The following is a 12,537-nucleotide window of genomic DNA, read 5'->3' on the forward strand; positions in this document are numbered from 1 at the left end:
CCCATGAAGGTTTGTTGAAACCACAGGCAGCCCAACGAACTTTACTAGCCTCTGGCCTTGTTGCAGTGAGGAAAGCTATTCTTGGAAAGAAAAAAAAAGACTGAAATTATGGACATTGCTGAAACACATGTAGCCAGATTTTAGAAAGACTTCATTTTATTATTTTATTTCACTTGTTTCAGCAGCTTTTACATATTCAATTATTTTACAAGTTTGCTTGTTTTCGTTGTTGCATTTTCCGTTTGTGCTCGGTGGGTGGAGCTCACATGATTGTAGGCAGATTTTGTTGGGACTGAGGATGGGCTGTGGTGATGAGAAGGCAGGAGCCGCAGTACAGGAGGAGGAAGGGGTCACATAACCCCTTTAAAAGTTTTATACAATCAATCAATGTGTTTGTTAGTCTGGCCCGCTGGGTTGGGTGTTGGTGGACACAGTTTTCCCACCGAGTGAGAGAAGAAGAGCCTGATGAAAGGACTGGAGCACACATTCAGAAGAGGGATGGATAACCAGGCCCCTGGAGAGGGTGCGCAGTGACAGGCACTTGTAGAGGCTGCTGTAAGAAACAAGGGATGGGGAGAGGGATAGAGAAAGAGAGAGAAGGAGGTGGTACAGACTGGGGCTTTGGTCTAAACAAAGAAGCATTTCTAAGTAGACACACTACTGTACATAAAAAACAGCGGCTTTGTGTCCTCTTAAGCAATAACAAGCGAATGAGCCAATTAAGCGAATTGAATACAGGACTATTACATTCTCTAATAAAATGAAATCAGGTTTTGATAGAAAGTTTTTAACTTTATAATGATGTGGTACTTCTGTCCGATGCGTTAAAGTCTCTACTACATTACAAGAACCCAATGGTCTCAATGTTAGAGTCTCCACTGAGAATTACACAGGTACAATGCTCACACAGCATGAGAACTGCAAACACTGCGCAGCACTTCAGCCCATATAAACTAACTAAATGAAAATGTGTCGTACAACACACAGAATGTTAGCACACGCACACAAGCTCTCTCCTATGACCTCAGAAAAAACACTACCTAATGTTACTAATAGAGATGGCATTTCAGTATCGGTGTGTATCACCTCAACCAATTTCAGCAGAATCGGTTATCAGATAGGGGGAGAAAAAAAGAGTGAATCCCATCCAATTCAGTCCCAAATCTATCCTGAAATAGCACTCATCTACATGGTAGGCATGTCTCAAAGTGAAGGCTGCAGCTGAGGTAGGAGAGACCTTCCTAGCACTGCTAAACAAAGACTCCTCTTCAGCGCTGTCAAATTCAAGACAGTCTGAGAAAGCTGTATCAACATGTCATGGCTTACTGATATAAGCAAAGTAACAAAAAAAAAAAAAATTACATTTAATTACAAACTCTGCTGCCACAAATTTCCATCTGCTGCTGTTTTCTGGCGTTATCAAATAGTTTTGCGCTGCGCGTGAAGGATTGTGGGTGATTAAAAGTCTTGAAGGATGCTCCAGCTGAGTCTTTCAATTACTCTGTAATGTAGCCTGCATTTCTCAGTCGCATTCGAATGATCCCACAAAACGAGACAACCACCAGTGACATAACAGCTGCCTTCCTCGTCTGCATCCTTGGCTTTGAGACATGGTTAGTGTTATCTAAGATTTTCTGCCTGTGGGGTAGTAGAGTGGTTGAGTAGTTTGATCATGATGGCCTACTCTTAAATGTTCATCTTAAGCGATGTGCTTCATTTAAAACAGTTAAAGTTTAGCTTTTAAAGAGAAAACAATATCGGCTCGATATATTGGGAAAAAAAGTGGTATCGTGCCATCTCTAATCACTACAGTTAACAAAGTGCTGCTTTCTTAGCCTTTTCAACACATACTTCTATGTCTATGCAAAGAATCAACAGTTGAGTGCAATATCGCATTATGAAAATTATTGTAGTGTGACCAGAAACGTTTAGGAAAACGTTTTTTGGTGTAATAAAACAATGTAAAAAAATGTCGCCCACCCTCCTCCACTGTCACCCACACACTCACACTTACACAAGAACACCATTCAAAATTCTGTACAAAACATTCCTTTGAGTTATCCCTACTGTACACACGAACACAACATAGCTCAACGGCTTTGAGTTCATGATACAGTTCAGTGCTGTGCAAACTGTCTTTTTAAGTTTATTTTAAGACATTCTTTTAAAAGATATGACATTCAGAGTTAACTCAACTTGTAAGACTAAAAGTGTCCACGGGCTGAGCCTATGAATATGGAATGTGCTCCCCAGAGTTTGTCTGTGTCTCTGTTGGTGGGGTCGTGCGGGTGACCCTCAGACATAGCAACTGAGCTGACATTTTCAAACTGTCTGAAAAAAAAAAATGGACAAGCAGTCCATCAGAAAGTGAAAAGATGAAGAGAAAGATGGGGGAAGAGAGCAAAAATGACACAGCCTTTAAAGCAAGCTGTCTCACTGGGCCGTTTCAGTACAGCTCTGTGCCTGTATACTGGAGGTTTCTCTCCCTATAGATCACAGATACTACTGACTGCAGTGTGTGGACCCCACACACTGGGCCTGCCTTCGGTGCCGGGCCCTCCAAACTCTCTGCTGCCCCCATGTGGCTGGTGTCAGTCCTGCACGCACACAACTGCTAGCTGGTGCTGCCCCCACTGTTGAGTTTGAGGCTCTTCATATGGTGCAGGAGCGAGTCTTTCTCCATCTGGGCCTCGGCGAGCGCCATCTTGGTTCTGGAGAGCTCCTGCTTCAAGCATTCGTTCTCCTCTACCAGCAGCTGTGAAGAGGAATACGCAGAGCTGAATTCGAATGTTGTGTTTTACAAGGACATTCTACTTCTTTCTCTAGTATTAATGCAAATATGAACATGCATAAGGATCCTTATCATTATACCATCAGCAATAGAAGGTAATAGCAATAGCAGAACTTGCAATACAGATCCAATAACTATAGCCACAGATTGCCTATAGTTTAAAAAAAACTACCTGAATCTCACAAGGCTTTCACTTCATTCGCCTCCATGAATTCACTGTTTTGTTAAATTATACTTTCCTTTTGTATAATGATGTGTTTCCAAGTGAAACACAGCATCAGGGAGGGTCTCTGAGCTAGTTGAGTGTTTTCCACGATGTTATTGGTTGATATTTTTCTCCTCCAACTGGTGCACGGTGATGTAATCAACAGTCACAAGATGTTTTCGAGGTGAGCCAAAGTCAATTAAAGATTACATGATTACAAGAAAACAAGAATTTTGCCTTTTAAATGATTTGATATGATGAACTGTGTTAGTAGACATGAATCACACTCCCTATGTTGGAAACTAGGAGTGTGAAGAGTTTAAATAACCTTCACACAGAGTTCCTACATCAATACAAAAATGTTTCTCTAAAGAGTAGCTGAAGCTGCTATATTTAGGGTATAGCAGAACTGGACAGCAGTGCAGAACAAAACTAACTGCATTAATTATCTGCTATGAATGGTTATTTAGAGAAACACTTTTGGAAATGAGATGTGAGTGAGAGGAACCTTCAGATGATGCATAGGTCTTACGTCAATTTAGAGGTTCGTCCTAGAACCTCTACATACTGTGGAGGTTCTTTAAACTTTAAAAAGGTTCTTCACACTCAGACGTCATTTACAAAATAAGATCTAAATAAGATCACTCGAAAGTTTGTTTTAGGGAACCAAAGGTGGTTGTTGTATGGAACTGTGCAAAGAACTTTTTGGCAAATTACAAGATCTTAATTCTGATTTTACACTGACTTTAGGAGTTTTAGCCTGACCAGTGACTTAAGGAGAGTTCCACTGGTTCTGTGTGACACAGAAAGGGGAAAAAAGACTCCATAACAGCAGCTGAAGCTGCTATATTTTAGGGTATAGAAGAACTGGAAGGCACTGCCGAACAAAAAAAGAAGCACTAATTATCTTCTGTGAAGGCATTTCTCAATGGAGAAGCTGTTTCTGCTCTTCTCCAGCAAGAGCTTTATTTATCAACTAGGCTAGTTCATTAGTGACACCCATATAGACAAAGGCTTTCAATTAACACCAGGCTGACTCAGTAGACTCAGTAGACAAGAACGAAAGAGAAAGCTTGAAAGATTCAAGATGGTTTTTGTCTAAGCTGCAACTACTGAACTGCCAATTCCAAAAGGATGTACACAGTCTTTAGCATGCAGGAATCACATTTGAATCAACAGCTGTTTATTCCTCTATACCTTTTCTCTACTGGTGGGAATGGGGCTTGTGGGTGACAGAGGTGCAGTCTGAGTGGCTTTCGGCTCACAGGCCACGCCCACAGGAACTTCAGGGACAGAACTGAGCCTGCTGTCAGTCACAGGCCCCGCCTTCTGAGGCTCTGCCTCTGCAGCACGCTCAACTGTCCGATGGGAGAGAAAGGGGCGGGGCCAATACAAAACAGGCGTGATTCACAGTCAATCAGTTACAAAACAAAACAGATGCAAACATGTGAAAAGGTTTCGTTAAATGCAGTACACCAAATCATCAACATGAGCATGCATGGTATGAAAGGAAAGACATTCAGGAAGGGAGAAAATGAGAGAGAGAGAGAGAGAGAGAGAGAGAGAGAGAGAGAGAAAGAGAGAGAGAAAGAGAGAAAGAGAGAAAGAGAGAGAGAAAGACAAAGAGAAAGAAGAGAGCGATGAGTAACCTCCGATGTGGAAAGAGCCATCATCTCTGCGGTGCACCAGGAGATTGTGGATGTGTAGGGAAATGGGGGTTGTCTCTGGCTCTGAGGGGTTGTCTCGGGGGCCATCATCCTACATCACACATACACACAAATAATATGCAGTGTAAAAGCTTAAGCAAGAGTGCATGACCATAAATGCTGTAAATGCTGGCAAGAATGTAACCCTTAGGAGTACACAATTATTACTGTTTTGTTATTAAATAGCCCATATCATACAAAATTACATTTTCTTCACATCATTCACTTTCTACTCTATTTGGTCTATATATAGAAATACATAGCAAAAAACAATCCATATTGATTTTTTTGGGGATGTCACAAGTAACAGTCCATTCACATATAGCCCCTCTTCAGCCTAAAGCATTTCAGTTCTGCTCAAACTGAAGTTAGAGAGCTCTTCAGCCTGGACTTGTCTGTGAATGATGCACAATACAGGCCAGTCAATCGGAATGGAGGGCATTTACATTCATCAGTCTTAAAGCCCCAGTAACAAAAACCCTGTTTAATTTCAGAGGGATGAAAAAAGGTTTAAAAATGATCAGGAATTAAATTATGGCCTTTTTTGGTACATAAAACCACACAAAGGTTAATGGACCCGAGGTTAAAAATTATTACAAGTAAAGTGTAGGATATGGCACTTCTAATATATCGCTGCTGTCGGAACAAAAACTTGTATCTCCAAGTGGTAACTTTACAGGAGAAGGAAAAAACATACTTTATTTTTAATGTAGGTCAATATAACCAGACTTTTTTTACCAAGTAATTTTGGGCTGTTTCTTTAGGTCCACTCATCATGAAATTTACACACAATGTAAAAGCCAACAGACATTTTCAAATCTCAAAAACTGAAAAACGACAAAAATGGAGACACAAGGTTTTGTTCCAACAGCAGTGATATATTGTTTATTTAAAGGCGATTTAATCAATTAGTTACACAATTAAATAATAATAAAAATATACATTTGCATTCAACTTAAATTCAGCATTGACAGACTTGAGTCAACATTTTTTAAAACTGACATCCTTCCACAAAACAAGACTGTATGTGCAACAGCTTTTCATTCAAATAGAGATTGTAATAAACCAGTGCCTTTGAGGGTTAAGCCAATTTCAAAATCATCTTCATCTCAATGGTCATACACCTGTATTTGCAATGCCCATACCTTCAGGTTCACATGTGTATCTTTGATTGTGATCTCCATAGGGAGGACCTGGGAGGCAGAGTCATCCTCCAGGAAGATGGCGAGGTTTCGCAGTGATGTCATGAGGAAGTCAGCATTAAAGGACTGTAGGTGGCACTGTAGGAAGCCGTTATGTTCAGCCAGAGGAGAGTGAGCCGCGGCCCCTGGACCACTCTCCAACCTAATACGCACTTCTGGGCTCAGCTGCTGACTGTAGGGGTCCTGGCCTGAGCCAGAGTCTGTCACACACACACAATTCACAATCTCATTAGCAAGTCTTCAACTGAAGGTTTGCATTTTCTTATTTAAGTGTGTTGTGGCTTGGTTGAACAGATGATGGGAGCTATGCTGCTGTAAGTAAGTGGGAAACAACCGTCATTTACTAGCAATCAAATGCTCCCTTTACATAGTGTAGAAATCCCCCCCTTGCATTCAGCATCAGCACACCATTCGAGAAAATGAGCATAGAATGCATTAGCAAAACCCACAAACCACAAATAAGTGAATGGCAAAAGACAGCTGTGCACTGGGAAATGTTAAACTAAAGCCAGTGATGCACTGGCAACTTACTGTAATGTAAAAGAGCACATGTTGCCTACATGGGGGCAGGAAATTGGGCTGAAATCTAAAGACTGGCCAGTATGAAAATTATATGTCCTAAACAGATATCGACAACGATTTTAAGAGTTCAGAGTAATTTGATGTGGAAAAACTCCATTCTAGAGAAACTTACCAAGTCAGAATTGTTCACAGTGGTGGTGATCAAGAGATTAAGGCCTCTTAAAAGCTCCCTCACAGAAAGCTGTTACATTAAGTGGTCACAAAAACACTGCCTTATGCCTGAGACATTGTATTATGATAGTTTTTAGTTTTATGAAGGTTTTGGTCTAATTTTTTTTTCAGATTTACCCCTATTTAACCATAATCAACATTACATATGGAAACTCAGAAGACATGTAGGTTCACTCAGTATGCAAAAATACTCCTTGATATTTGAGGGGTCCCCATGTTGGCTGCCTACTGCAGTGTTGGCTAACTGCTAATTTACTTGCCTTAACAGTGCTAATTAGGGCTGGGCGATAAAACGATAACGATAATTATCACGATTTAACTTTTCCTCGATAGAGCGATACGACATGTTCGATAAATGTTCGATATAATACACCACTCTCACACTCCCACGTTCAGCGAAAGCCTTGGAGGCGTTTTCTACTGCAAGGAAGACGACACTACTCTGCTGTCGCCAGGAGAGGGCGCACTTCCGAGTTTTTCTACACGATTAGAGAGGGAGGGGGCCACGAGTAAGACGAGTCTTTAGCAACGGCTGAAACGCGGAGTTATAGATTCCCTGTCTGAGTGGAGCGACAGGCGATCTGATCTCCTGTGACCGAGTGTGAGTGACGAGGTCAGTGGTGTAACTGTACTGACCTACAGCGAACTCACCTCTTTCTGTACATCCTAACAACTTTAGCAGCGTTAAATCACAATCCTCACAACTACAGCACTGTTACAGCGCTTGGACAGTCATATTTAAGTATTAGTGCATTCCCAAGCAACGAAAGTGAAAGAAAGAAGTGGGTTCATGTAAATTACAGCCGTGATTTAAACGAAAGTAAACTGAGGAAGCTGTGAGGCATTGGAGAGCGGGAGAGCGCTAGCTTTCCAGGCTAGCTGTTTTTAGCAGCTGGCTAACTTTAAGCAGCACTCCGTCACTCCAAAACACGGAGAACTGATGATACTGTAGATCAAACACGACACAAAAGCACCGCTTTCAGTTTAAACGTACCTAAAAGGAGGACTCCGTTTGTCTGGTGTTGATATTTTGCGGTTCACCACTTAAACTACTACAATTGAATATCCAGTCGTCGCTTCTGGTGTCTGAATACTGTGATGTGATTTGTAGCGGGCGCTCGGCACCAGCTAAAATAATCTGTTTTCTTTCTTAAATTATGACTGTTACAAAATATCCATGCTTTTCCAGCTGGTAAAAACAGCTCACCAGACACTCTCTCCCACTCTCCCATGACAGATCTGTGAATTGTTCCACTGTTTGAGTGTTTGTTGTGTTCCGACCATAAAGGATAGTTTAAAACAGCAGTTAACCAACCAGGAGCAAAAATCAGCCTTCAAACTTGAAAGAAATAATGATTTGACATTTATCGCGGTATGTATCGATATCGAACGATATGAATTTTGTTTATCGTGATAACATTTTTGGCCATATCGCCCAGCTCTAGTGCTAATGCTAGCATCAGTACTTCAACAATTCTTCTGGAAATGCTCTTGCCCAGTTTGTTAATGCGTTCTTCCACACATTAACTGAGATCTTACACATCTCCTTTGTCTTTGGTTTGAAAAATGACTAAGAATTCACTCTTTTCACCAGTTTTTTTTAGCAAAATTGGGCATGTTTTCAGACTTAAGTTTTTTTAGAGGAACTCTGCACATAGTTACAGTAGCTAGGCTATGAAGGACAAACTGGGCGAACACAGCGCCACCCTGATGCCAGGGCTGCATAGTTAGTTACAACTATTAAAGACAGAAGCTCGCCAATTGTGAAATAGGATAAATAACGACCTTTCCCTGAATTTGTATTTGAGTGTCTATTTTTCTATTTTCCCTAATGGACTGCATAAGCTTATTTTCAGGAACCCCCAGAATTTTGATTTTGAGACATTAAGGAGGTCCAAGAGATTAATTAGGGGGTCCTGGACCTCCCAGAACCCCCTGTATTTCACACCTTGGGTCCACTGGTGGTTTTGGATAGCAAATAAAATGGCTATATTTGCATTGTAGACATCACAACCTCTGGTTCCCATCACCACCACTGTAAAGAAATAGGTAAGTTTCTATATTAATCTTTTTATCAAACCACTCTGAATTACTTTGTTTACTTTATTCGCACTTCTTACATTTAAATAAACAGAAACTCACAGTCTTAAAAAAGTACTGTAGCACTGAGAATGGAGCTACTTATAATTCTTTATAGTTTTGGTTTATTATTTATCTCTCATTTTTCATTAGTTTCCTCAAAAGATGTGGTCTGTGCTATATTGTTCTCATGCTAAAGGTTAAGTTAGCGTACACTTAACATGTTATTGTTATTTTTATGTTTTATATTATTGGCCAACCGTTATATATCACTCCAGCCCTACTAAAATTCATGAGAGCACTACTGTAAATAGGAAATGGTCATAAAGCACTGCGAGACTGTCATCACCCAAATTAGAGAAATTTGGAGATGCTCATGAACTTTTGCACACATGCTCATTCTCTGGTACCGACTAATGTGGAGTCAGCCTGTGCTCTTAGAAAATGTGTAAGGAAAACATTCAGAGAAAGAAGCACTCATTCTACAAACTCTCCATTCCAAGACACTGAATCACAAAGTACTTATTCTATGCAATATTTCACTCTCAACACACTGTACACTGGAGAAAGCACGGAATATATGGTCTAAATTACAAATGACTGAGTCTTGAACTAACGTTTAAGAGTGCTTCCAGCAGAGCACGCAGATTGAGCGCGAGTGTGGGAGTGAGAGAGAGAGAGAGAGAGAGAGAGAGAGAGAGAGAGAGAGACAGAGAGAGTGTGAGTGAGAGAGATAGAGAGAGAGAGAGTGTGAGTGAGAGAGAAAGGGAAAGAGAATAAGACAGAGGAATCTTTGATTTCATCCTGTCTTTTTGATCGTGCGGATTAGCAGCAAGTATGGCCTGCAGCAGTGTGTTTCAGCTCTAAACGTGATCACCGGGCTGCTTTATCTAAAGCTCATCTTCACTTGGACAGAGAAACAGCCTGAAGCTCACTCCTGCACTGCAACACTGGGGAGCAGTCAGGCCTTTCAGTTTCTAAATCAACAGCCAAGCGGCCTCCGTCTGCCCCGAGTGACTGCACTGAAATTAGCTCTGCAAAGTTTACAGATGCAGAGATTATAGCTTTTTTCTCCAAAACCTGAACTCAGACATACAGCTGAAAACAAACAACCACAGAGAGAGAGAGAGAGAGAGAGAGAGAGAGAGAGAGAGAGAGAGAGAGATGAAAGAAAGAAAGAAAGAAAGAAAGAAAGAAAGAAAGAGCAAGACAAAGAAAGACAGAAAGGACAGAAAGATAGAAAAACCATGATAAAGAAATACAAAGAAAAAGACAGAGATGCAGAGATGAAGAAAGACCAAGACAAAGAAAGAAAGAAAAGAGAGATGGAGGGTGAAAGATAAAGAGAAAAAAGACAGACAAAAGAAAGAAAAGGAGAGGAAGAGAAAGTAACAAAAGAGTGAGATAAAGTAAGCAAAAGAGGGAAAGAAAGAAGGAAAGAGAGAGCGGAAACAGAAGAAGAGAGAAAGAGATAGAAAAGAGATAAAAAAAGGGAAGATGAGATGTAAAGAAAGAGGAAGATGAGAGAAAGACAGAGAAGGGGAGAAGGAGTGAAAGAAAGAAGACAGTGAAAGATAAAATAAGCAAATGAAGGAAAGAAAGAAAAAAGAAAAAGAAAATAGGAAACAAGAAGAGAGAAAGACAGAAAAGAGAGGGAGACAGAGGAAGAGAGAAAATAAAAAGGAAGAAATGACAGAAATAAAGAAAGAAATTAAGACAGAGAGAGGGGGGAAGACAAAGAGAGATAAAGAGAAAAAAGAGTGAAGGAGACGGGGGAGCGAAAGAGAGCAAGCGTGCAGGCATGTGCAGGACAGAGATAGAGGGGAAATGGCTAAAAAACAGCAGCTGAAGAGTCAGTGAAGAGAAACCAGAGCGGCAAGAGCTAAGGGATTAAATTAGTGAGGGGGCAGCATTTCACTGTAGAGCTGAGTTACTGTCTCTCTCTGTGTGTGTGTGTGTGTGTGTGTGTGTGTGTGTAGGTGTGTGTGTAGGTGTGTGTGTGTGTGTGTGTGTGTGTAGTTTAAATTCTCCTGAAGCAGCAGTTCTGCTTCTGCAGCACTCAGTGGGCTGTGACAGTTGAGTCCCCTCAGCAGAACCACAAAACTGGCGAGCATGTGAGTGTTGAGGTGTGTGTGTGTGTGTGTGTGTGTGTGTGTGTGTGTGTGTGTGGGTAGAGCGCAGACCCCTATTTTCAGGGAGCCTCATAAACAGTGACTGCAAGACTGAAATGTGTGGATTGGAGGTGAACGTTCATGACACGTACAGTGAGAGTTTACAGTGAAGTAATTTTCATTATAAATGCACACATTTACAAGCACATGCACACACACAGCTGGTCAGCACTCAAGCACCTGCAACACACACACACACACACACACACACACACACACACACACACAATACCTTCACTGCTCTGAGCAGTCGTTAGTGGTGGGGAACAGATTAAACCTAAAGAAATGCAAGATGTAAACCAACACATTTTCAATGAGGTGAACTATCATATATTCAACATTTTCACACTCAAACACTCAGAAGTAGGCCTGTGCCCAGTAACATTTAACAGAGTTACCGCGGTAACAGCATCCAGTGACAGCAAAAACTCATTAACTGCCAATTTAAAACCTGTCATTCATTTATTGATTTATTTTATGCAAACCATAGTCAAGACACTAGTACCCAAGCACAGGGACATAACTGAACTTTCAAATAAATCAGGGTAATTGATATCCTATATTAATATCACACTTACTGCATCTAACAGAGATGTGAGTGTTCTATAAATGTGGCTGTTGAGCTGTGCTGGATGAATGCTTTTGGTGCGGTAGGTAGATATTTCTCCAAAAAAAGGCATCTGTAACAGTATAATGTTGATTTTAGGACATCAGACACAGCAGCAGGTTTCAGACAAAACAAAATTGTGTCCCAGCTCTCATTCATCAGGCAAAATGGGCTGTTTCAAATAGCTACAGGCGAAACAGCTTTAGAGAAGAAGGCATCAGGCTAAGCCAAGCGGCCTCAGACAGCAAAGTTCATGCGACATTCGCAATTCTTTATTACTAGTATGATTACAGTTTTGTGGCCAAATTAAAGATGACAATATTCTACAGCCGCAACTGTGCCTGTGTTTTTGCGTGTGTGTGTTTTTTTTGTGTGTGTTTTTTTTTTTTAAATAAATAGTCTGGTACCCCCCACCCTGATATGGGCTGACCAGTTATGACAGTCATTTTCCATCCGGTTACCTAATTAAGATGCCTCTCAGAGTTACCAGCACAGACCTACTCAGAATATCTCAGAACACAAACCCACAACACGCACACGCACGCACACACGCACACAATACCTTCACTGCTCTCAGCAGTAGTTAGTGGTGTGGAACAGACTAAACCTGGGGGGGGGTGCAGAGAATTAACCAACACATTTACAGAGAGGTAACCTATCAGGATTCTCTCACACACACAGACATACACAGACAGACTATTGAGGAGGTGGTCTTACTGAGGCTGCGGTTGCTAAGATACTGGCGTAGACTGACATTGCCCAGCTGATTGGGCCGGACCTGTCCCCACCTCCAGAGCCACTGCAGTGTTATCACCTCTCAGGTCCAGAGAGCCACACACAGAGTGCACCTTCAGCACTAGCACCGAGACCTGCGGGGGCAGACACACACACACACACACACAGACACACACACACAGACACACAAGCATTTAAATGTTAAAGCTGAAAGGCAGACAGAATAAGATCATACAAGACAGAGCAAGAGAAAGAACAGGACAGAGTTACAGATGGCTTGATCCATAC

At 41.3% G+C, this 12,537-nt stretch overlaps 1 protein-coding gene across 1 annotated transcript in view; it reads right to left on the reverse strand.

Moving 5' to 3' along the window:
- Window positions 1-134: 134 nt before the first annotated feature.
- uhrf1bp1l (UHRF1 binding protein 1-like) overlaps window positions 135-12,537 on the reverse strand; it is a 50,862-nt gene continuing 38,459 nt past the window's right edge. The window contains 8 exon segments of the mRNA XM_036576707.1: window positions 135-2,755; window positions 4,194-4,354; window positions 4,646-4,754; window positions 5,848-6,104; window positions 11,140-11,184; window positions 12,077-12,121; window positions 12,232-12,298; window positions 12,300-12,383. Of these exon segments, the coding sequence (XP_036432600.1) occupies window positions 2,615-2,755; window positions 4,194-4,354; window positions 4,646-4,754; window positions 5,848-6,104; window positions 11,140-11,184; window positions 12,077-12,121; window positions 12,232-12,298; window positions 12,300-12,383 (909 nt within the window). The 3' untranslated portion in view covers window positions 135-2,614.

The sequence above is a fragment of the Colossoma macropomum genome, unplaced genomic scaffold, assembly GCF_904425465.1.
Source record: "Colossoma macropomum unplaced genomic scaffold, Colossoma_macropomum, whole genome shotgun sequence".
Classification (NCBI taxonomy): Eukaryota; Metazoa; Chordata; class Actinopteri; order Characiformes; family Serrasalmidae; genus Colossoma; species Colossoma macropomum.